The sequence below is a fragment of the Borostomias antarcticus genome (genome assembly GCF_949987555.1).
Source record: "Borostomias antarcticus genome assembly, chromosome: 6".
In the NCBI taxonomy this organism is placed as follows: Eukaryota; Metazoa; Chordata; class Actinopteri; order Stomiiformes; family Stomiidae; genus Borostomias; species Borostomias antarcticus.
Genome location: NC_140239.1, coordinates 24,149,963 through 24,175,118, shown reverse-complemented (window position 1 = coordinate 24,175,118; position 25,156 = coordinate 24,149,963). Strand labels below are relative to the sequence as shown.

Below are 25,156 nucleotides of genomic sequence, written 5' to 3'. Positions count from 1 at the left end.
ACCACTCAGAATAGCTAGTTATCAGGTAGGCTACACCCACAACCGAGCAACAACGTTAGCTAAGCACCAGTGTGGGAAAACCCTGGAAATATATGAATCACACGATTCAAGTTTTTACAAGAACTGTTCACTTACCTATCAATCACCATGGATATTGCCTCACGTTTACAGTAAGTTCCAGAACGCCAAAGTGTTTTAGCTAAGCTAACTAGAGATTAATTTTGCTAACGCTATCATTGCGTTACATTCACTTAACGTTAGAATTTTCCGCTGTCTAGGCCTGACACCTTTCTTCCAGTTAGCTAATAACCAGGTGACGTGTTATTTATTGTTCGTGATAAGTAGCCTCAACTAAATAAAAGATCAGTCCTTGTTGCAGTGTAACGTTAGTGACTGTAATGGCAGCAAAACAAACAACAGCTGACAGTTGGCTCGCTAACGTTAGCTAGTTAGTAGCAAGCTATAGCCAACTTCCTATTAGCTAACGCTAGCTAGTTTAGATAGTAGTAACTAAATGTATTATAGCTAACGTTACAGCAGCAGAATGATCTGATTATTTGGCTGTGTTGAAGTGACTAACCTTTAGCTAGCTGGTAAATGGGCATATAAGACGTTTTTGTAGTTCAAAATTGCGTTTGTTACATTTATCCTTTAGGCGTTTTGAAGAAAGTATGAGCACCTACACTGGAGATGACCCTCTAGATTCATGGGACAGGTAACAGTTGTTAATCATGAATCATGATTACCTTGGTTTCCTTATGATGCTCCAAATGTCAGATTTTCCCAGGGGTTGTTAACAGCTGGAAAATGTTTTTTATTCTTTGTTATAGGTTTTGTGAGTATCTAGAAAAGCGTTTACCTGCTGAGGACACCAAGGGGATGTTGCTTGTGCTAGATCGTCTTGTCCAGACATTTCTGCAAGATGAGCGCTACTCTAACGATGGCAGATATGTGAAGCACTGCATCAAATATGTAAGACTTATTTCCAAAACAATTAACATTAATCTTCTTTAAAACAATACAAGAGTCTATACAACACCAGGGTGCTGTATTTGTCAGGCTGAATCATTGATTATTTGAACACAAACAGTCATCTTTTTTTCTCCTAATTTCAGACAAGTCATTTTAGCGATCCCATCAAACTGTACAGCTACATACACAGTAAGGGCATTGGCACAAGGACTGCAGCCCTCTATGTAGCTTGGGCCGAACACCTTGAGCAGCAGGGCCTACACCAGCGGGCTGATGCAGTGTACCTGACAGCTATTGAAAGCCAAGCCAAGCCAGCTGAAGCTGTGCTTCAGCAATACAGGTGATTTCTCCCTTTCACTAAGAACACAGCTTAGTCCATTCCCAATCAAAGCTTTCAATCAATCAAAGCTTTATTTTCCCACCACTACATGTCAAACTGAAGGAAACTAATTTTAATCAAGTAGCCTGCTCGTAACTGAGAATTTGACTCCCACTGGCTAACCTGTAATTAAATGTGGCACTAGGGTTAATTCATCATCATCCTCCCCTGTTGATTATTTCCATGTTGTTAATTCACAGGTTGTTTCAGTCCAGGAATTCTGAACACCGGACAGGAGTTTCAGGTTAGAGTGTTTTGTCATCACATTTTATTCCTTGACTGGAATTGATGTAAGTATTGTAGCTAATACTCCAAAACCTTACTTTGTCTATGAAAACAGATGATGTGCGAAATCCTCTTCAAGATTCTCAGCTGACCAATCAGCAGTCTTCCCACAGAGAACCTGGTCAACATTGCAAGGTGAATTTCCAACAGTTTCTATCTCAAGACAATTGTACACATTTAGATAGAATGTATTCGTGGTTTCACAAGAAACAACCCAGGGTGATTTCAGGTTTTGTTTTGACGGGCCAACAAAGAATGTCTTGCTTTCTACCACAGGAGCCTGAGGGTCGGTCGCAGCTCCCTGCTGACTCCGCACTGCACACGTAAGTCATTGAACAAATGTCTGCTCCTAAACTTAACACATTGTGTTTAGTCTAACAAAGTGTAACTCTTCCACAGAGTCATCTCCCGGTCTGAAAATGCAGGGGTGAACCGCTCCCATCAAGGCCCAGCAGCCAGCTTTGAGACACTGTCAATGTATTGTAAGAAGTCCCTGGAATGTGAAGGATCCGAGTTCTGCTTTGAGGAGGTCAGGGCGAAGAGATACTTTCTCAGACGCAAGCAGGAAGAGGAACAGAGAGAATTTGGTGCGTAGATTGTTTACATCTTACTTGACTCTGTAACACCACAATGCTTTTATAGAGTGGTGAACGTTATCAGGTGGCCATATCCGTTAGAGCTGCTTTATGGAATGTTAAACAGACCCTTAAAGTATCATGGATATGATCTCTAGTCCCAACCTGTTACCAATATTTATGTTTATTCTGACCAGAGGCCCGCCAGAGAGGCGCCAGGGAGCAGGAGGAGGAGGTCCAGAGAATGCAGCGACTTCTGGAAGAGCTGGAGAATAACCTTGAAGCAACTCCTCCAATACAGCAGGTGAGATAAAACCTATTTTGCATTCAAATTAAGGTGTTCCTGATTTGGCAATTAACATTTTTATTTATTTATTAGTTTTTATTATGTGTGGTTTTTGTTGTAACTTTGGAGGCCCTTTTGTTTTAGTCATTTTGAAGCACAAATTTTTATCTTTGTATGGGCTTTTATAAATTGCAGGGACAATACAACACAACTTCAGCACATCTGAATCCAGAGTTCCTCCAACAGTCCTTTGGGCAGCCCCCCTCACTAAACAGCCTCAGCAACAAGCCTAATCCAGGCCACAGCTTGAGTTGCGCCCTAGACTTCAAGTCTGTGCCAATGAGGGCACCTGAGCCACTTATGCAGGGTGACATCCATCCTGCCGCAGACGCTCAGAGCTCTGAGAGATCCCCTCCTCCATATAGCCTAGGTCTGCCTGATCATCCTGCAGCTCCACCATCATCTTCATCCCCCCAGGCCTCCTCTCTACAGGCACCTCCGGTTCAAACCCAGCCAGAACAGGACCCCAAGCCCACTGAGCTGTCATATTCAGCCCCCCAGAAGACAGCCTGCGTACTTGAGGTGCAAAGTGGAGCACCTCGGCAGTTGAGTCGCTCTCACCCGAACAGCTCGGCGTTCCACATGGCCACAAGTTTCCAGCAGCACAGTGGCAGAGAGCAGTGAGTACAAAAGATATCCATGTGTCCATCTTGGCTCCAGTTTCAGACATCCAGCTTTTAGAAACTAGCCTTAAAAAGTTAACTTTTTGGAAATGTCTCCTTAAAATGATGTAATATTGGTTTATGTTTCCATTGAATACAAGCTTTCTTTTCCAGGAATGTGTCTGCTTTTGAAGCACCCGAGGCAGAGGGGGAATTAGATGGTAAAGTCAACCCTCTATGACATCCTAAACTTCCTATGGTGTGGGACCATTCACACATCACATTTCTCCCTGTCCCTCTCACTCTCGCTCTCCTGTTCTCTCTGGCAGTGTCGCAGGGTGCAGCTAGTAACCTGTCCCATGTCACCCCTAACACTTCTCTGGGGCTGGTGCTTTCCACCCCTTCAAGGGTGCTCCCATCCCCCACAGTCAATACACGGGAGGCACTGGGTAAGCAGATGTTCATATTTAGAGGTTATGCTGTCACACTGCATGCTCTGCCCATCTCCTGGGGTTCAAATGAGCTGTAATTGTAATTATTTATTGTACCTAATTGAATGTCACACAATCGGTTGTTGCTGTTTTGTTGCGTCAGAAATCCACTACTGGTTGGTATACAGCAGGGGTGGCCAACCAGTCAGAGACTAAGAGCCACAAAAATGACTGTGGTACCACCCAGAGCCACACCATATATACCAGCGTTTCTCAACCTTTTTTTCAGTCACCGCACCCTTCATAAGTACTTAAAATCCCAAGGCACCCCAGTCTAAAATAAGAAGAAAAACATTATTGTCCATTAAATATACATTTAAAGTTAATTTATTTAAAATTAATACATACAACAAGATATTTTCTGACATAATATATTTTGGACTGGGCTGGGTTGGGCTGGACTGGGTTAGGCTGGACTGGGCTGGGTTAGGCTGAACTGGGCTGGGTTAGGCTGGACTGGACTGGGTTAGGCTGGACTGGACTGGGTTAGGCTGAACTGGGCTGGGTTAGGCTGGGCTGGACTGGGTTAGGCTGGACTGGACTGGACTGGGCTCGAGATTTGAGGCTTTGAAATGTCCCAATGATGTCTGGCATATCAGACAGAATGGCTTACCATTACGTTCTAAATGGGTTCGTTCGGGTAAAAAATGTCCTGTGTTCGTCTTCATATTTTCTTTTAGCTGCGCATTTCTTTCCAGCCATTCTTTGGTTGTGTACAGTAGCCTAGGCTACGTTAGCTTTTGTCTTAAAAGAGAATGACCCACGCAAAGCAAATTATTTTGTTTACAATAGGTGCGTTTACATGACAAATATTTTTCAATCTGGTTGATTTCAAGCTAAATTTCATCTTGAGCGTATACATGGGATACAAAGTAAACTGGTTGGATGGTTACATGCGACAACGAAACAAATGTTTCGAACGCGCACGCAGCCGTGAGTGATTGCGTTACGATGGTTACAAACAGCTGACTACGGAACTGTCGAGCATGCCTTGTTTAGTCAAGTCTTGAGCATGCGCAAAATGAACGCAGAACGCAGCATCAATCCGTTTCAATGTAGTATAGCCTACATGACGGACCAAACGGTTTCGAAAAGGTTTAAACTACCTCCTTGAAAGCGATTGGAATTTTAATCGGGTTGGGGCATTTCAGTCGGATTGAGGTGTTTATATGACATATTTTCAATCGGTTTGTTCTTCCAAACCTATTTGAAACCGATTCAAACTGTCCATGTAAACGCACCTAATAATTTTGTTACCAAGGTGATTTGCTACCTATATGATTGGTCTGAAGTGGTTCTCACGCGACTTCCTCACTAGCGAAACGAATCATGATTTTATGACAAATCTGCAATAAACTAAAATGGGCGGGAAATGCACAGCGAAACTAGAGAGAGAGAAACGTTCTTATGGAATGAATGAATTTATTTTTTAATGAAAGGATGGAAGAGCCGCAAGCCAACTTTTTTGGGGGGGTGGATGGAGGAGCCGCACATTGACGGGCAAAGAGCCGCGGGTTGGCCACCCCTGGTATACAGTATCTTTGAAGCATTTATGTATCAGCTAAGGCAACACATCATAAGGGTGTTTTTTTGCATAACTCCTCCAGGTGTGATCATGGACATGTTCCAAGCCCCAACCCTTCTACAGGATGAACCCTTCGGCAGCAGGCTCCAGGCTGAGAAGAGCTTTAATGCTGGCTACCAGAGGACTGGTAACTCTCTATTATATACTCTACCTGTGTGGTCCTGTAAGATTTGCCGCCTGCTTCCTCTGATTCTACATGATGGTTGGTAAATATATATATATTTCTTTCTTTTCTGTCTCACTTTCTCCTTTTGTTGTCATGTAAAGGGAGCGCCAGTTCATTTAACAAGCCCCCGGCTGCAGTCCCGTTTGCGATCTTCCAGGATGAGAATGATAAGGAGAACTGCAGGTGAAGTGTTGCTTTCCCACTCTTGAACCCTCTCTCCCTTTCTGTTGCCTGAGTTTTAAAGTGGGTTGACTCCATTGGTTTTCTGTGTGTTTCTCCCTCTCAGCCATGATGCTGTAGCAGTGGACAAGCCAAGGCTGCCTAGGGCTCTTGTTGAGATCCCTGTGTTGAAATCAGAGAAACCGAATGTAAGTGTGGGCTAAACGGACAGCCAGTGACTACATACCCATACTACTTTGCATAATGAGTCAGTGTTGGCGAGTTTACAAAAGCTTTTATTGTCCTTTATTGTTTGTGTTGATCAGGAGACCCCAACGGAGTTGATCCCAGATGAGAGCACTATGTGGGGTGCGCGCTACAACTCTCTCAACTCCCTTGCTGCGTGCCCCAACAGCACAGGGGAATTTGCCTTTTCGGCTCACCTAGTCTCTACTCCCTTTCAGAACAAAGTTCCTTACTCCAGAGACTTTCAGCAGGACCAAGGTACCCCTCTTTGCTTGTCTACTGAGAAGTTGCCTTGAAGGTAGTTTGGGCTAGCCAGTGTGTTTTCACCATTCATCTATTGATCAGTTAGGCTTCTTACGTTTGTCGGTGTTACCGGTGTTACTTGGTGTTCAGGCATACACCGTGTATTGACTGAGCCATTACTTTAACACTGCCCACCGTTGTTTTCCGCCCCCCCCTGTAGTTTTAAAGTTAATTTTCACATATCAGCGCCCACTCAGCAAACTCAAACTAGTGTCTGTGATCTGCTCTCCGCGTGCGCATGCAGCACAGAGCAGAGTCTAGAGGAATCAGATTTCAGTTTCAATTCACGTGAAGAGATAGGGCGAGGGGAGGGGAGGGGGAGGTTATGGCTAATAGCCCCTAGCTAGCCTAGCTAACGTTCAGCTAACCTAGCCACCTGTTGGCTGTTTAGCTAACCTAACTTGGTGGCTGTTGCCATTAGCTAGCTGTCTATCTTATTCTAGCAGCCTATTCTCTCGCCTATTCTATTCTTCAGCACAACAGTGCTGTTCAACGTAAGTCAAAGTCTATCGTTAAAGATGAAAGTAAGCGCTCTCTTATTGTTGGCTAGATGGTGTTACCGGTAACACCGGTGTTGTCATGGGTTTATTAGTCAGTGGGGAAAAATCCACACCGTGACATCCCTATGATAAATATTTTTTTTCTTATTATCTCCAGAAAATGAGCCCGGAGGTTTCGGTGATCCTGAAGAAAACCCTTACATGCGTCAGCCCACGAAACTCAGGTAATTCAACCCACCTAACCACCAACCCAGTAATGTACATGTTTATGTGACAAGGAGACTTATGTATGTTGACAAAATGGCAATGATTGTTCCTTCCCCAGCCCAATCTTGGAGAAGTCTGATGAGAAGTTTGATGAGAAGCTCTCTGTGACCGCAGTAGGCACTATGAAGGCTCAGGGCTTTGCTGAGCAGGGCACTATAGTGGGAGAGGGCCTGGCCCAGGCACAAGGTAGCCTGGCAGCCTGTTCCATCACTGATTTGCACCATCCCTCAGCTGTGTTGTCCTTCAGAGACCAGACCCTGGTACACAATGGGGGAATTGCTGTGGCCAACGGTCCTCCCGAGGCCTCTGGGCCTGAGTGGGATGTGTACATGAGCCGAGAGCAGCCTCCTAAGCCAGCCTGTCTCTCACAATCTTCGCCAGAGGCAGCCTTGCAAAGGTTCCAGCGTTTCACCCTCAAGTCTAACTTCAGCGTATATATCAGTCCAGAGAAAGCCCCAAAGCCTGCTTATGATGTTCCTATGAGCCCAGAATGTGCACCCAAGCCAGAATGGCTGGTTGTCAGCAGCCCAGAAATTGGAACTGAACTGGACCTGGATGCCTTCATGAGTCCCCAGCAGGCCCAGAGAGCAGAGGACATTGTTCAAAAAAACATGGACATCCCCATGAGTCCAGAACCAAAGTTTAGTATGGATGTCCCCATGAGTCCAGAACCAAAGTTTAGTATAGATGTCCCCATGAGTCCAGCCCAGGTCCAGAGTGCCACTATGAATGTTCCTATGAGCCCAGATCAGGGAATGAAGGTGAACATGGATGTCCCCATGAGTCCTTCTTCAGGAGCAGCTGCTGTTGGGCTGGTCTCCAATCCTTGGGATGAGGAGCTGATCTCCAGCCTGCTGTCCACACTCTCCACACCAATCACCACCCACCCAGACTGCATAAGTTGGCAGTGCAAAGTCCCCAACTTTGCCCCCAACATGACCATCAGGATAGGTAAGGATGAAGGGAAACTCATGATGCGTTTCTAAGTCTTTGGAGTGACCTCATTTCTGATTTGAATACCTTTGGCCATTTGCAGGGGAAGACTCCTTACGGGTTGACTGCCTCCTAGGACAGGGTGCCTTTGCCACAGTCTACCAGGCAACTGACCTCACAACCTCCAAGAAGATGGTTTTAAAGGTTTGGGCTGAATGATGTTGCTTTTTACATAATGTTTGCAACTTGAACTGGATGATTCTCTTCAAATTTTTTAGATTCTGTTCTGGAAGACTGCTTGATTTTTCTTAATTTCTAGGTGCAGAAACCAGCGAATCCCTGGGAGTTTTACATCAACACTCAGCTAAATGTGCGTCTTCAGCCCAGTGTACGCCACCTCTACAATATCCTCCACTCCGCTCACCTCTTCCAGAACGGCAGCGTGCTATTGGGCGAACGCCACAACTGTGGCACTCTGTTGGTGGGTCTAGGCACACTTCACCAGTCAAATGTGGGGAAAGATTAGAGCTGTGAAAGGGGTCTCATTGACATGTTTATTCCCAACCTACAGAATGCAGTGAACCTGTACAAGAACCTAAGTGACAAGGTGATGCCCCAGCCTCTGGTCATTTACTTCACCATTTGTATCCTGCACATGGTGGAGCACCTTCACAGAATCCACATAGTTCATGCTGACATCAAGCCAGACAACTTCCTGCTAGGAGAGAGGTAAGGGTGCTGACATTTTGGCTTCAGTGTCTGATGAAGAGGAGGAGGAATCTTTCTTTTTTTTCTCTCCTCAAACCTTTATGTGGAGCGCTTTAACTATGGGATTTGTCTCTTCTCATGACCATGTTTTTCACACTGTTTGCTCAATTTATTTCAGGTTCCTGGAAAATACTGGTTTTGACCCTGAGAATCTTGATCATGGACTTGCCCTGATTGACCTGGGCCAGAGCATTGACATGACGTTTTTCCCAGAAGGCACTGCCTTCACCTCCAAGTGTATGACCTCTGGCTTCCAGTGTACGGAGATGCTGAGTGGGAGACCATGGAACTACCAGGTAAGCTTATAAAACTGTACTTGCACTCCAAGGGGTCTGACTTTGACCCTTGCTAAGATTGAGTTGCTCTATGTCTTTGTTTTAGACTGATTACTTTGGAATCGCGGGGACTGTCTACTGCATGATATTTGGGACATACATGCAAGTGAAGAACGAAGATGGCGTGTGGAAGACAAACGCGGTATTCAGAAGGTAACCACTGCGTGTGATGGGATTTTAGAATAAAACCCTTTAAGGCCTGTACCCTGTACAGACATCAGGAAAACCGTCATAAAGTACAGTGACTACATCCCTATTAAAGACTGAATATAATAAAACAATCCACATTATAACTGCGCCCCGGGCTGATGTAACAGTTGGTTGAGGGTGCGCATTATAAATAAAAAATAACATAACATAACATAACACTCATCAAAGTCAGCATTTAAACCCACTGGATGTAGGGAGCCTAATGTATCCAGTAACAGTTACCTTTGACACAGCCTTGTATCATTGTTTCCTCATCTTGGCAGTTTAACTTGCTCAATGCCCTGTAAATGGAGGGAAGAAACAGCGTGCACTGCAAAAAGACAGTTAAAATACAAGAAATACATACTGAACTTGAGGAGAAATTACTTAATACTAGTGAAATTATCTGTCCATGTAGCAAGATAATGTTACTTGATAAGAAGTCTTAAAAGTAATATAAAAAAGTAAATAAGCTGGTTCGAGTCTAGAAATAAGTTAGAAACTAGTAAATAACTTTTAAAACAAGATCATTAATCCCATATTTCCATATATCCAATTTTAAATTTTGGCAAGTGTTAGCAAGCCATCTATCGAACACTCTAACTTCAACTGCTCCTCACTTTCATAAACCCGCCCAGCATAGCTGTTTGTATTTCATATTCCTCAGAATCAACACTGATTGGCGAGATCGTTTTCTGATCTCTATGGACAGTATCCAGATTGATTTGTGAGAGAAACAAATTGTGAGCTTGCGAAATCAGGATGGTCTCACGAGGCTAATGAGGGACTAGCTCTCTCACTGGCTTTGACCAACTTGTTGCGGAGATTAGGTCCCTGTCTACATACAAACAGAGGTGGCTCCTTAAATGTGTTATTAATTTAGTCAGGTTCATTATGTTTTGATTTTAACTTTTGTTTGAATATTTTGGGGATTTGCAAAGCTATACATTTTAGGAAAGGGTATTGTATAAGGAATCAGAAAATAAATGTTTCTATTTGCCCAAACTAACTTACCTTAAACCACACCAGAAAATATCATTATTTTTAGTATTAAGTTCAATCAAGTGAATGTTGTGTTTACAGACGCTGTTATTTTGAAAGACTCAATTAACCAGCATGCATTGCATGAAACTGAGCTATCGGGAGGAGGCGAACGGAGTCGGAATTCGGCAGAACAACAGCGGTAGCCATCATTATTTCTCGAGCGAACATTTGCCAAAACAATGCCAAAATACTGTGCAATTTGTGGAATCAAGTATTTACCTGCACCGGCGGGAGTGAGTTTCCATCGGTTGCCGGAACACCACAGAAAGTCCAATGAACTCGGGTAAATGAAACATCTGTGCGTCGGTTGTCATCTTTTCTGTGAGTGTGTGCATCGCATATTCTTCGTTTTGTTGAACTAACTTTATAGGGTAGGCTAGAGCTAGAGGGTTAGCATGGTGTACCCACCTCGAGTCCTAGTCCTTCTAGACGTTTTTGTTATAGTCCTCGTTACTTTGCTTCCAGGGACTTGTCAACGCGTTTTGACGCGACAAAACCCCGGAAGTGTAGACTTTGTGAACATGCTTTGTTTACATGGAGCAACTATAGTCAAGAAAACCACATTTTTCTTAATTGTTTTGTGGGTGTCTAGTTGTTGAGCCCAATGTTGTTCTAGGGTAGAATTCTCCTTTAATGTTATCAGATTCCCTATTAGCATTGGGTTTAAATCCGAAATATTGCCAAATAGGGGCATTTTCTTTTGGAAATCCTCCGCCACCAGATACTGGATCAGATCGGTCCCATCTCTACATTTTAGTCAGTTGTCCTTGTTTTTCTTGGCACCATTGGATTCCTTGACCCAGAAAATGGCAAAATGGCAGCTAAAAACAATATTCCATCTTATTTAGCATTTTATAAAATAGATTTTATAAAACTTAAGTTTTACGGCAGCCATTTAGTAAATTCCAAGATGGGCGTCACATGGATATCTGGGCAAATGGAATATGTATAGGAATATGTAAGAAAAAAAGTATCGTTTTGCAAATCCCCCCAAAATTCCCACTAAATTACATTTGTAATTGTAATTGTAGTTGAACTTGACTAAATGATGGATCATTCACGATGACGTGTTTCATGATAGAGTTTTCATGGGTCTAAGCTTATAGAATTGGCTCTTAGGTAGGCCATTGCCTTGGGGTGTGAGCTAATCGCCAAGAGGAAGGCATTATGGTCAGTCTCTTCTGGTAGAGGGAGGTGCGTAATTTACCATTTTCTCATGATCCACATAATGAAATGCACACATTTTGGATTAGACTCAACAGAAATTTTTAGATCTGGGCTCATTGAGATGAGGCAAATTATCAATGTTTGAGAACCTTTTAAATATGCACAAAATATCACGGTATCTAAAATATCAAATTTTATTGTGATAAAGGGGATTTCTGTTCTCATTGAAGAGAAACGGTTGTTCAACATAGCCGACATAAAAATTGTCATAGCTACCTGTAGGAGCAAGAATTGCTCCCAGTTATGCCAAGAATTGCTCCTATCCCTTTTAAAGTTCCACAAACTATGTTACTGTTTGAAAGTGTCACAAGATTCTTCCATCTGTGCTTGCTCCTCTCGTCATCTGCTATAGGAATCCCCACAGTGATCTATGGACTGAGTTCTTCCACACTTTGTTGAATGTGCCTGACTGCAGTTCCCTTCTCTGCCTGGGTAGCCTGCGCAGCCAACTGTACAGTGTTCTGCAACAGAACTACAGCCACAACAAGCTGGCCTCGCTGAAGACCCGGCTGGTTGTCCAGCTGATGGAGAGCAAATCAGTCAGCAAGTAGACTTTCCAAACCCACCTTTGATGTGTAACAATAACAAAAATGTATTAAACACATCTTACACGTTGGACTTGTGTAATGTTTCTCTCAGCCACCCTGCAGTAAGGGGGTAAGTTAACGTGAGTGCCCTGCCTGCACCCCCCCCCCCCTTTTTTTCCTTTATGTTGTAAATTGTAAGTTTTAGTCCTTTACTGTTTTTTTTTTGTTTTTTTAAATAAGTTCTTTGGACCTTGTCCTTTCAATAAAAATAATTGGCAAGCATGTATCTGGCTCCTTTCTGAGTTCCAACTATTATTCTCTGCTTAGAATGACGCTTTTGACTGCAAACTGCTCAAAAGTACTGTGATGGACCTGAACGGGAGGGGATGTCTGAGGGGAGCTAATTGATTGCGCAGTCACTGACTCGGTGGTGTTGAGTGACAATGATTTGATTGTCCACAGCTGTGTGGCCGACACCTTGTGTTGGGACTCTATAAAAGGAGAGAGACGTGAGTTGATCGGCCTGCTAGACACCAGTCTGTTTGTTGTACTGCGGGCGTACACGCTCATCTGGGGGGAGGTGTCGTTCGCAGTTTATAGTTCTGCCGGCGACGAAGCCAGGTAGATCAGGGGGAGCGTTTCCGGTGTTAGGAGGGGAGGCTGGACGCCTCCTTTAGTCAGCAAGGGCCAGGGATTAGGAGAGTGTGCGCTCGGCCGGTGATCTCTAGCCTCACGCTTAAACGCTCGACCAGCTAACGGGCGCTACTGCACCGCCGGCCAAGTCTTCCCCGGGGAGTCGGACGGTGCCACAAGCTTAGACCCCGGGGAGGGGTCTCGTCGGTTGGGCGAGTTACGTCTTTTAAAACCCTTATACTTTGTGTGCATGTGCATTGTGTGTATCCCTTCCCTACCCCTGTTTGTCATTTAGATTGTTTTTATTAGTGGGGGATAGCGGAGAGGATTACGGGGTTCAGCCTGCCCTGTTAGGCTTCTGGGGACTCAAGTCTGCTGCCCTAATTTGCCGTGTTAACGGGTGCAGTCTTCCGCGTGTGTAGTGCAGTGTCACCCCGGTCCTCACCGTCGCTGATGCGACCCCTGTGTGCAGTGGTTAAGTGTGAAGTGGCTGCGGTTGGAGTGGCCCTCTTATGTGTGCGTGTGCCGTGCACGTTTGCAGTGTGGTGTGACGGCAGCCGACAATAAGGCCCCAGCCTAGGAGTAGGAGTTTCCTTGTGCCTCCTGGTGGTTCCCCCACCGTATGAACTGTATATTAAGTGTTATTGATATTGATATTTATTTAATAAAGATTTGATCGCGTACCGCGACGACTGTGTGCGTGTGGTTTGTGGTGTGTCCCTGACATTTAAACCTTGCCTACTCTTTTGAGGTAGATCCCAATAATTATTACAGTACATTGCTAGATTCTGTAGGCAGAGAGGAATCCAATGATGTCCAGCACAACGACATTTGGTCATTTTTAATGACCGCTAGATCGACCAGAAGACATTTTCATGCAACTGTTCTGATCACTAATGTTATCAGTGTGGAACATGCATGGATGTATTTATAGAACGGGAACATGGTGAAAATTACCATCGCGACTATGTCCCGTTTGCAGGGGTGCAAACCTTTTGGCGAAATTTGACATTTTGAATCCAAAATAGGTTATTTGCGTAACGCTTTATAATACATCCCGTGTCTTACCCGTATCTTACCAGTGTCTTACACTGTCGTAACCAGCATCTTACAAGTGTCTTACACTGTCTTACCTGTGTCTTACCGGGTACTTTACAGGTAGGTATGGGGTACTTGCGGTGCAAGGGGGGGCGTGTTATGGAGTGCACGTAAGCGTAGGTATTTGTACTTACATGTAGGTACAAGGTACTAAATGGGTATTTACAGGTAGGCACGGGGTACTTACGGTGTGGAGGGGGACGTATTATGGAGTGCACCGGAGCGTAATTACAGGTCATGGAGGTTACAGGTACGGGGTACTTACGGTGCGGAGGGTGATGTGTGTTCTTTGGCTGCTTTTTGCCTGTATTTGCCGCCTTTGGGCGTTTGGTTTGTTCATAGGTTTGCTTATTGGTTGCGTAGATTTTCGTTCTGGTTGGGAGGAGAGGTGAGTGGTATCTGGCGTCCGCTTGTGCTTGGTGACAGTTTGTGTTGGGACCACACTAGTCATTTGGCATGTGCGGCGGTGTGCTGGTTTGGCTGCCTGTTCACCCAATACAACATGAATCAGGCGATTAATTTGAGAAAAATCAATGTAACTCAGACGGATTAGCCCACACAGGAGGGCGCCTGCTAGCAGGTCAGAAGGTTGACATATCTCGATTCATAAGCTGAATCCCAAATCGCGCACTTAGGCGAAAGTGCAGAGCACTCGCGGCCTTGTGGCCTTACATGCGCGTTCCCGCTAAGTCCACAAGGGCTCAGGGTAGTTCCAAAACTGAATTGCTAGGTCCACAAGTGCGCCACGCCGCCATTTTGCGCACTTTAACCGCACTTACCGAAAGTCCGCAATTTCACGGACTTAGAAGCAGAAAATACCCACAGCCCACCGCGTCCCATGTGACACAGTGCTTGAGTGCATCCGCGTCATGATCCGAGTGCATCACACATAAATGATGACATTTGCAGATAACACAACATTTATCTTGAAATCCACATGCTGCAAACATATCCCACCCAACCAAATTATTTAATTATTATTAAATTAAAACAGACGTCAATCGGTCAATTTGCAGAGCTAAGGGGAGCGTCAGAGCAGCCTCTGCGTCGGAGGAACGCGGCAGCCAATGAAAACGAAGTGGGAGGGGCATTGAGCGAAACTGGAAGTGCTGTCCCATTTAATTCACAGCCCTGCACCAAGCCCCCAGGATCAGCTTGGCGCATTGAAGCCACCATGGGCTTTCAGGCCAAGCCCGGTATTGCACGGCATGCGGCCCAAGAACCCTTATTTCCCATGTTAGTGGATGATGATAGATAGGGCTAGAAAAGGAAAACAAAATTTTTCTGGGTATCATTCAGCATCAGAGACCAATCTTATGAATATAAACTTTTAGTTTTAGGGGTTTGGGGGTTTTTGAAGCCACCAATACCTGTATTGAGCCATTTAAACATGTGCTGTGCACGAGCCTCGGGGACGCGCTGGTCGCGCGTTCGTGAGTCCTGCGAGCTCGGGAAAGCACGTGACCATAGGAAGACCCGCCCTACTCTGCCTCTGATTGGATAGGAAGTCATGTAATGACATCGGTTAACATTGCTATGCTTTAGCAATGAAGCTTATGATCATGCTAATCATAGATATGAACGTATGTCTATGATGCAAATGATCATGACATGTGGTTACTTTAGGACATCGTTGGAAAAGATCTAGAGGGTAAGTGGGTCAATGTTGAATAACTTAGCTAACATTACCTAATGTTACATTTCTTTATATTAACATCAACTATATTGATAGGCTAGGGAGCTATGCTAACGGTAGCTAATGCTAACGGCTTAGGGTTAACGTTAGTTAGTTAATGCTAACGTTACGTTCGGAGGTCTCAGATGTATTTCAATTTTAACAATGTTGAGCATGATCAATGTGACATTGTTCATACATTGATTACAGTCTGTAATCTTGTCTGGCATTATTTAGCTATAGTGGGCTGATGCTTGCTGCTGCTACTATAGCATTTGCCACATTATACATCAAATTAATCAAGCATAGTGTTATTACCTGAAGGCATTATTACCATTGCAAGTAAGCATGCCATGTATATGCCATGCCTGGAAATCAAATTAATAGTGTAATTATTCCCCATCATAGCTCATTGTACACTGATATAATCATTCTCCTTGCCTTTGCTAATACTCATCTCTTTTATCAAACTTTATGCTAGGAAAGAAATCTGGCTGTGATTCGTCGCTAGTGCTCATCCAGGCTGTTGTCATCTCCCGCCTGGACTCCTGCAACTCCCTACTTGCTGCCATCCTGCAGCGTTGGCCATCAGACTCCTGGAGAAAGCTGCTGCTAATCCCGTGTTCAACGGCCCCATGCTCTTCCACACAACTTCCCTACTCCTATATGTATAGTCTGTATGTTTTTACGTGTTTCTTTACATGTCTTTACATGTGTATTTGTCAGGGTTTGTCTGTTAGTGATTGTCGTGTCCCCACTCTTGGCCTGCACCTTGACGTGGTGAGTGGGCTTTAAACCAAGCCAGGCCTTTTATAGTTGTGTTTTGTGTTTTTCTGTTTGCTTAAGTGTCTAATATTGAAGGTACAAAACCTTTAAAAAAAGAAGCCCCTTCCCATAAAATTCCTGCGATTGTAACAGGTGTATTGATTCCACCACACTTGCCCACACTGGGTTCAAACCCGGGTCCTCTGACTTAGGAACGCACATGACCACCTTTCTAGAACACTGCCACCAGCTATCCCAATGAAAAGCTAGCGAATCAATTGTGCACATGGGCAGTACTAATACTGAGGACAGAGTTTAAACCAGTTCAACCAGATATTCACTGAGCCTGACGGGCACCTGCCAGCTAAAAAACCTAGTACTGTCACCCTCGACTTCTGCTGCGCCTGTATCCAGCCATAGGGGCTGATTATTTATAATGATGTTGATGAAGTTTAAAACCTTATTTACACATAGTGTTTGCTGTTTTAAAAGATAAATGCAGTGATATGAGGCGCCACCTATTGGTGAGGACAAAATCATTTTTTGACTGACTAGATGAGATAATGAATTCCTGATGTGCATAATGATGTCACTAAATCCCACTGTGATTGCTTTTTCAGTCAGTGAACAGGAAGCAGAGCAACCCCTCTGTGTTCGATCACCTGATAGAAGAACCTCCTAGGTGAGACCACACTACAGTACGTTGCTCCAGTAAACATATGAAGACCCAGCCGTATTTAAGCTGTCTTGTCTAATTTGAGCTGTCTTGTGAAGTCCCTGTTTTTCACATACTCCCCCCAACCCCCCCCCACCTACAGATGTGTAGTGCTCTGATCTACAGTCCCCCAAGTACAGGCAAGACCCCAGTGGCGCGGGTGCAGACTAACGAGTGTAGGCAGGGAAACACAAAGGTGTCTATAAGGAAAGGAGCTGACTGCCTTAGCAAGTGGGTTGGTGAATCATAACACATAATCAGCTCTGCCTTCTCTTTGACCAGGTTAGCCAATGGGGCAACTGTGGCGGTGGGGGGAGGGGGGTATAATTATTGGACAGGACACCTGACCATCATCCTCAGTGTTGACTGAGAGCTTGTGATGGCTGTTTGTTGGTCTCTCCCCAGGTCAACCTAATGAGACCCTCCTTCATCTTCTTCAACAAGATAGACCGGCTGTCCCCAGTATGCTCCAGCAGACAGGACCAGATACACAGGTGAGGCCTGTCTGTCACGGAGCCACCGCCTCGCTCCGCCTCTGGTGTAACTCGGTTCTTTAGCTTGGCTGCGTACTTGATTGATGTTGCACATGGGCGATTGGAACTAAACTAACCTTGCGTTGCATTTGTCTCTCTCTCTCTGGCTCTATCGTGTCCACTCTGCTGGCGCTGATGGATGGGTTGGACAGTCAAGGGGAGCCAGTGGTCCAGTTCCTGTTCATGCTTGGTTGTTGCCTACTCACCTTCCCATCTCCTGCATCACCTGCCACCTGTCTCCACTCTGCCCAGCTGCACCTCATCCCTCATTACTCTTAGCATTAATACCAGTCAATTTCCCTTGGTTCTCTGTAAGATCATCCAGTCATCTACCAAGTCTGCTCAGCTCTTCTGTCTGCCATATTTTGAAGTTGTTTATTGAAATTGAGTTAAAGTAGTTTGTATGGGTCAAGCATCCTCCAGTTTGTATGACTCAAGATCTGTTTACTGCCATGTATATGGTTCACACATACTAGAAATTTGACTAGGGTTAAGGCATACACTGGTGACATGTTTTTAATTGTTTTGTGATCACTGTCTTTGTGATATTTTCTGATGACCAAGCCTTTGATCTAAGCAGAGCCTTAGCACATTATGGAGGAACCATGTCCCTTTCTTTTACCGATCCCTGAGAGCAAGACCTGTGAATGTCCTGAACAGTGTGGTGGCCACATTTGTTGGGAATTTGGGTGGAAACAGTGTGGAACATCATTGCATAGTTTGACTGCCATTTCATACCAACATTAAGAGAAAGTGGAGAAGTAGGCTATACCTAGAAAATACTATAGTTGTGCAATTCGTTTGTACAGTCTAGTAGTTAAATGGTTAAAAATGGGCAAGCAATAACATTGGAGGGAAATGTATACTGACACTGATGATTGTTTCAGAAATGGTCTGAGACAAAATAATGAAATGTTATACATCAGTATTGTGAAACACTGAACATATTTTAATGACTGACAAGGAGAGAGGAAACAGTCCAAGTTAATCAATAATAACTAGGCTCACTATGAACAGTGTGTATTATTGGCTCTGTTCTGACATCAGTGCACAGTTCATTCCACCACTGTGAGGCCAGGACAGAAAAAAGCCATGGCCACGCCAATCTGCCGTAGGGGGGCTTGGAGCAACTGGGGAACCAATCACCTCAAGGCAGCAGAGCTTGACCACAGCCTGGAGGTCGGAGGGAGCTGTTCATTTGCCCTGTAGGCTCGAACCACAGTCCTAAACTGGATGGGACAGCGCAGGGAGCCAGTGCAGAGAACAGAGTAGGGAAGTTTTGTGGAAGAGCATGGGGCTGTTGAACACCAGGTCAGCAGCAGCTTTCTCCAGGAGTCTGATGGCCAATGCTGCAGGATGGCAGCAAGTAGGGAGTTGCAGGAGTCCAGGCGGGAGATGACAACAGCCTGGATGAGCACTAGCGACGAATCACAGCCAGATTTCTTTCCTAGCACAAAGTTTGATAAAAGAGATGAGTATTAGCAAAGGCAAGGAGAATGATTATATCAGTGTACAATGAGCTATGATGGGGAATAATTACACTATTAATTTGATTTCCAGGCATGGCATATACATGGCATGCTTACTTGCAATGGTAATAATGCCTTCAGGTAATAACACTATGCTTGATTAATTTGATGTATAATGTGGCAAATGCTATAGTAGCAGCAGCAAGCATCAGCCCACTATAGCTAAATAATGCCAGACAAGATTACAGACTGTAATCAATGTATGAACAATGTCACATTGATCATGCTCAACATTGTTAAAATTGAAATACATCTGAGACCTCCGAACGTAACGTTAGCATTAACTAACTAACGTTAACCCTAAGCCGTTAGCATTAGCTACCGTTAGCATAGCTCCCTAGCCTATCAATATAGTTGATGTTAATATAAAGAAATGTAACATTAGGTAATGTTAGCTAAGTTATTCAACATTGACCCACTTACCCTCTAGATCTTTTCCAACGATGTCCTAAAGTAACCACATGTCATGATCATTTGCATCATAGACATACGTTCATATCTATGATTAGCATGATCATAAGCTTCATTGCTAAAGCATAGCAATGTTAACCGATGTCATTACATGACTTCCTATCCAATCAGAGGCAGAGTAGGGCGGGTCTTCCTATGGTCACGTGCTTTCCCGAGCTCGCAGGACTCACGAACGCGCGACCAGCGCGTCCCCGAGGCTCGTGCACAGCACATGTTTAAATGGCTCAATACAGGTATTGGTGGCTTCAAAAACCCCCAAACCCCTAAAACTAAAAGTTTATATTGATAAGATTGGTCTCTGATGCTGAATGATACCCAGAAAAATTTTGTTTTCCTTTTCTAGCCCTATCTATCATCATCCACTAACATGGGAAATAAGGGTTCTTGGGCCGCATGCCTTGATTTGACTTGCAATACCGGGCTTTGGCCACTACGTCAAATGGCTTCATGCGCCGGTGAGCAACTTTCATTGAAATGAATAGGCAGCCATTTTCAATGCCGTCTCCAGTTATATTATACCTCCATGCCCTGCACCCTCTGGCCCTTACAGCTGACGTCAATTAAGTGCTCAGGCCTCAGGCCACAAGTGCGGTTTGCGCACTCAGATTGGGATTCAGCTACAGCATGATACGCAGGGTATTTATGAGCGCTTTTGAGGGTGGGTGGGCCAAATAACCCAGACGTAGACACTAGCTAGAGTTCCTACCTACTTGCGAGCTTGCTGAGCGAACCGTGACTACAGTATCTAGCGGAACTAGCTAACTAGCGGTACGCAAGCAAAGAGAATGTACAGGTACATCTTATTCTATTCTATACTGCACAGTTACTGTATGGATGCATTTTGTCCCTGATATCCCTTTTTATGCTGCTACCTTTACTTACTTACTAGATAGTTATAAAAAAGAAAAAAAAGAAGACACTACATAAGGGGGTTATGTAGTTTCTTCTTTTTGTGTCTAGTGTCTTATTATTATTATTTTTGTTTTTTTTGTAGCTATCTAGTTTTCTCTTTCCAACCTTTGCATTTTTTTCAATGCTGAAACACCTAAATCTCCCCTTGGGGATCAATAAAGTCCTATCTTATCTAATCTCATATAATACTAATTAATGTTAATGAATAGCCAAATAATTAAATCAATGTACCACACTGCAGCCAGCCAAGAGGGCCTATTTTATTTCATTATTCTTTATTAATAAAAGCTTTAAATTGGAGTGTATATTATTTTCATATTGCCATACTTTTTTTTCATTTTCATTTCAAACCTTTATTTTAACTCGTAAGGCACTGGGGTTTCCCTCATTTAAAGTGAAGAGCTTACATAACAGCATAACAGCATCAAAGGAGTTCAGCGCAAGCTCGAGGCACCCTAAAAACAAGCCAGTCATTGGATCGAGTCAAATAGGTTCTGGGATTCCATTCTAGCAAAGAAATTATATAAGGAGGTAGCTTACCTACTTTATAGACGCTTTAAAAAATAATCAAATACCAGTGATAGTTGCACCTTTCAACTAGAGAAGGCTAACCTATCTTATCATACTCACAATAGTGAGTATCTGTCACCAGTAATAAATCTGGTGACCGTTTTATAAAAGCAATGGCTCACTTCAGGCCTGTGGTGTATGGTTATTATGTCACTGCTAGCTGTCAGCCCTCTGTGTAGCTGTGATAGTATGTATGTATAACCATACCACACCTTGCTGTGAGCTATTGCTTACATAATAATCATACTAAGACATTGTGACATCATAGTGGCCTCATGATGAACAGTTGGGTCTTTTAGAATCTGCAGATTACAGAGGATTTTTCCCCCCAGCAAAATATAATTTTGTGGTTATTCTTTTCATGGCAATTCCAATCCAAATTACACTCCTCTTTTGACATATTTGTAGAACTTCCACGTGAGACAGAAATTCACTGAGCTCAAAGGGATGGAGACAAATGAGGTAAAGTTTTGGATGTTGATAGCCTGGCAAAGCCACCAGATGGAGGTACAGCATATCTGTAAGAGGATATCTTTTCTGCATAGGACCACACCGTGGGCTTCATAGGTGATGGAATTTCACTTGGGACAAATGGTCAGGAGTTGCAGCAGCCATCCATGGAGATGAATAAAACGAGTCATTCTGGAAGAGGTGGTTGCTACAATGTGACCACGTGGAATCGGACAGATGTAAAAAGAATGGTGGTGTTTCAATTCCTTCTAACTTAATTTCACAGTAACTAACTCGTTAACTCGTAACATGTAATTGTCAAGTATTAACTGTTAAATTAATGATCCAGGTCGCTGTGGTCAGGCCTACGATTCTTACACAGAAAAAATGTGTTATCACCACCCAAAGACTGAATGACCTGTCTCAAGCAGAACCTTCGTCATGGTCTCTGGAAGAACAAAATCATGCAAGTCTCCCTTTCTGTTTCTTGATGTTTGATTTGATGTCATATGATTCTTTGTGCACATTCCTTTATATAGCAGTTAATGCAGGGGATATGTTTGACACTGCATAATTAATGGAATGTATTTTCAAATACAGGGATATGAAAGAGCATCTACATCTACCAATGCTTTCAGAGCCACTCTGGATGACCTTCAGGCCAGACGCTCAGTGATCAGTGCACAATATCAGACATCTTCATCAGAAACTTATTCAAGTTGGGATTCATCTTCTTCCAGTTCCTCTCCATCCTCATCTTCATCCACTTCATCTCTGTCCTCGTCTTCATCCTCCGCCTCCTCATCCTTTTCATCCTCCTGGTCTTCTCAGTCTTCTGAATCAATGTAACTGATACCCTTTATTAAACTGCATGTATGGAATTTTTGGCATATTTTCTGTTATGGGTCTGGAGAGGTTTAACAATATGTATGCTTGCTCAGGAACCTACCTACTATTAAAGACTACACTTGTTTATTTGCACTCTTGTATTTCGATTTCTGTATTTAAAAAAAATTCTATTGTAGATCTGTATCTAGTCTGGATTGTGTTACCCTAACCGCATTCAGACATTACATTAGTCATTTAGCCGACGCTTTTATCCAAAGCGACTAACAATAGTTGCATTTAACGTAAGCCAATGTACTACTACTTGCCAGAACTCCTTTCTAAAATAAGTGACTAAGAGCATAATCTAGTGCTGAAGGCAAGGTGCAAGTACAGTAATCTAAAATATAATAGGTGCTTAAGAGGGTGGATCGTTGTAGTAGGCTACTTCTTGAAGAGATTAGTTTTGAGCCTGCGACGAAAGATGGGTGTCCTGATGTCAATGGGCAGTTCGTTCCACCACTGCGGGGTCAGGACAGAGAAGAGCCACGACTGCGTCAATCAACTGCAGGGACCTCGGTGTGATGGAGCAACCAGTCGCCCCGACATAGCAGAGCTTAGCGGTCGGAAGGGGGTATAGGGTTTGGCCATGGCCTGGAGGTAGGAGCGGGCTGTTCCTTTCATTGCCCTGTAGGCTAGTGCCAGAGTTTTACACTAGATGCGAGCTGCTACCGGGAGCCAGTGTAGGGAACGGAGAAGGGAAGTTGTGTGGGAGAACTTGGGGTGGTTGAACACCAGGCGAGCAGCAGCTTTCTGGACAAGTTCCAGGGGTTTAATGGCTGACGCCAGGGCCCCAGCAAGGAGGGAGTTGCAGTAGTCCAGGTGGGAGATGACCAAGGCCTGGATGAGCACTTGCGCCGTTTCATCAGTGAGGAAAGGGCGAATCCTCCTGATGATGTAGAGCATGAATCTGCAGGAGCGTGTGGCAGATGTGATATGTGTAGAGAATGACAGTTGGGCATCCAGGGTCACACCCAGATTCCTCGCAGTCCGAGTCGGTGTCACCACTGTGTCTTCAATGGTGATGGCCAGGTCCCGGTGCGGGCAGCCCTTCCCCGGGAGGAACAGCGGCTCTTTCTTGTCCAGATTGAGATTGAGGTGATGTGTTGTCATCCACTCCGAGATGTCAGCCAAGCACCCAGCGATCCGTGTCTCCACTTGTGAATCAGAAGGGGGAAATGACAGGACCAGTTGGGTGTCAACGGCATAGCAGTGATGGGAGAAGCCAAGCGAGTGAATGACAGTCCAGAGATGTAGTGTAGAGGGAAAAAAGGAGAGGACCCAGGACAGACCCTTGTGGAAACCCCTTAGTCAGACTACGCTGTTCCGACATCGACCCTCTCCATGTCACCTGGTAGGAGCGGCCCGTCAGGTAGGATGCAAACAGCGTTTTGACTATCAAAGCAGCTTCACAACAACACTGATGAATTAGCACTACCTATTAGAGTAAGTAAATTATACTTAGTAAATTCTAGTTCAGTCTGTAGATCCAAGTACCTTCAAGAAGTTAAAAGCAATTTGGAGATGACTTGGGCCTGTGCTGTTCATAAATCCTGAATTGACTGGCCACTCCTTCAGGGCAGTCACCAGGGCAATTAGTCTAACTCAGGCAGAAACTAACTCTCACAATAGAACTGACTATCAAAGCAGCTTCACAACAACACTGACAACTAGCACTACCTATTAGAGTAAGGGTTAGGGGGTTATTTACCTGTTAGGGGGGCATATGAACAGGATTTCACAGGAAATTGCACAGGCATTTCCCATGTCAGGACCTAGTATAATTCCTCAATTATGAATCTTTTATTAATTATAAATAGATCTTAGCCTCAAAGCTAAAATCAGAGTCCAGCACGACAGCTAAGTTTCTTGCCTGGCATTTCGTATTCAGTGACAGTGTTTTTAAGTGCAGCGATACAGGTTTTAGGGCGATGGGTCTGTTGTCGTTGAGGCCAGTGGTCCTTGCTTTCTTGGGGACGGGGATGATGGTGGAGGTCTTGAAGCAGGCTGGAACTTGGCATGTCTCTAGTGAGGTGTTGAAGATGTCAGCGTACACCAGGGACAGCTGATCAGCACAGTACTTCAGCATCTATGGGGAGATGGAGTCCAGTCCAGCTGCTTTCTGGGGGTTCTGTCTCTTGAACAGGCGGTTCATATCCTTCTCTAGGATGGTAAGAGGCTGTGTTTAAGTGTATGTGTGTGTGTGTGTGGGGGGGGCTATAGAGAGGTTCAGGCCCCTGCTGATGGGGGGGCTGGGTTGAAGCAGCTGTTGAGTGTTTTTCAAACCTGCAGTAGATCACTTCAGTTTGTTGGCTGGGCGTGAATCGTCAGTGGCCTTGGGGGATTTTGTTTTGTAGTTTGTAATCTCTCTGAGGCCTTTCCAGACAGAAGATGCATTACCATCTGTGAATTGGTGTTGCAGTTTCTCAGAGTAACGTTGTTTATCCTCCTTCATTGCCTTGCTAAACCTGTACTTAGCCTCTTTGAACCGGACCTTGCCCACTCTCATGTTGACTAAAGTCCATGGAATTCAGGAGGTTAATGAAGTCCCTGGCCTTTGAGTCACTCTCATTGTCTACATGCAGATTAAAATTGCCAGTGATAATAATCCGATCATAGATTGTGTGGATCATAGATAGGAGTACTGAAAAATCCGCCAAAAAGGTAGGGCATTTCTTGGGTGGTCTATCGACAGTTAATGCTAGAACTCGGGAGTGGCACTTTAAAACTACAGCGTGATATTCAAATGAGGTAAAATCATCAAAGGAAATGCTCCTGCAGCTCAGAGCATCAGTTTGGTGGCTGTTCCTTCCCCCTTTTGTGCATGGTTGGCCAGCCGCACAGCTAGTATAGCGTTTGTCCCTCCCTCTCTTACTCCCAACAATGTTGGCCTGCATCTCTCTGTTGGCACCACAAGAGGCAGTAGTCCCAGCACACCAAAATCAAGAAGGACACCAAAATCAACTTGATGATCTCCAGTGCACAAGTAGAGTAGTGGTCAGAGCATTGGACTCTCACCCA

The 25,156-nt window shown here is 44.3% G+C and overlaps 1 protein-coding gene across 1 annotated transcript; it reads left to right on the top strand.

Moving 5' to 3' along the window:
- Positions 1 to 147: 147 nt before the first annotated feature.
- Positions 148 to 11,923, top strand: bub1 (BUB1 mitotic checkpoint serine/threonine kinase; the record flags this gene model as incomplete). Its single annotated transcript, XM_084440084.1, has 24 exons — positions 148 to 170; positions 656 to 715; positions 831 to 972; positions 1,116 to 1,312; positions 1,552 to 1,595; positions 1,692 to 1,771; positions 1,913 to 1,959; positions 2,036 to 2,223; positions 2,409 to 2,515; positions 2,990 to 3,177; positions 3,334 to 3,380; positions 3,489 to 3,608; positions 5,258 to 5,362; positions 5,503 to 5,584; positions 5,688 to 5,769; positions 5,887 to 6,064; positions 6,767 to 6,833; positions 6,935 to 7,827; positions 7,913 to 8,013; positions 8,129 to 8,290; positions 8,381 to 8,538; positions 8,696 to 8,873; positions 8,959 to 9,065; positions 11,725 to 11,923. The coding sequence occupies 24 exons, from the start codon at positions 148 to 150 to the stop codon at positions 11,921 to 11,923; spliced, it is 3,555 nt and encodes a 1,184-aa protein (XP_084296210.1).
- Between the last annotated feature and the right edge of the window lie 13,233 nt (positions 11,924 to 25,156).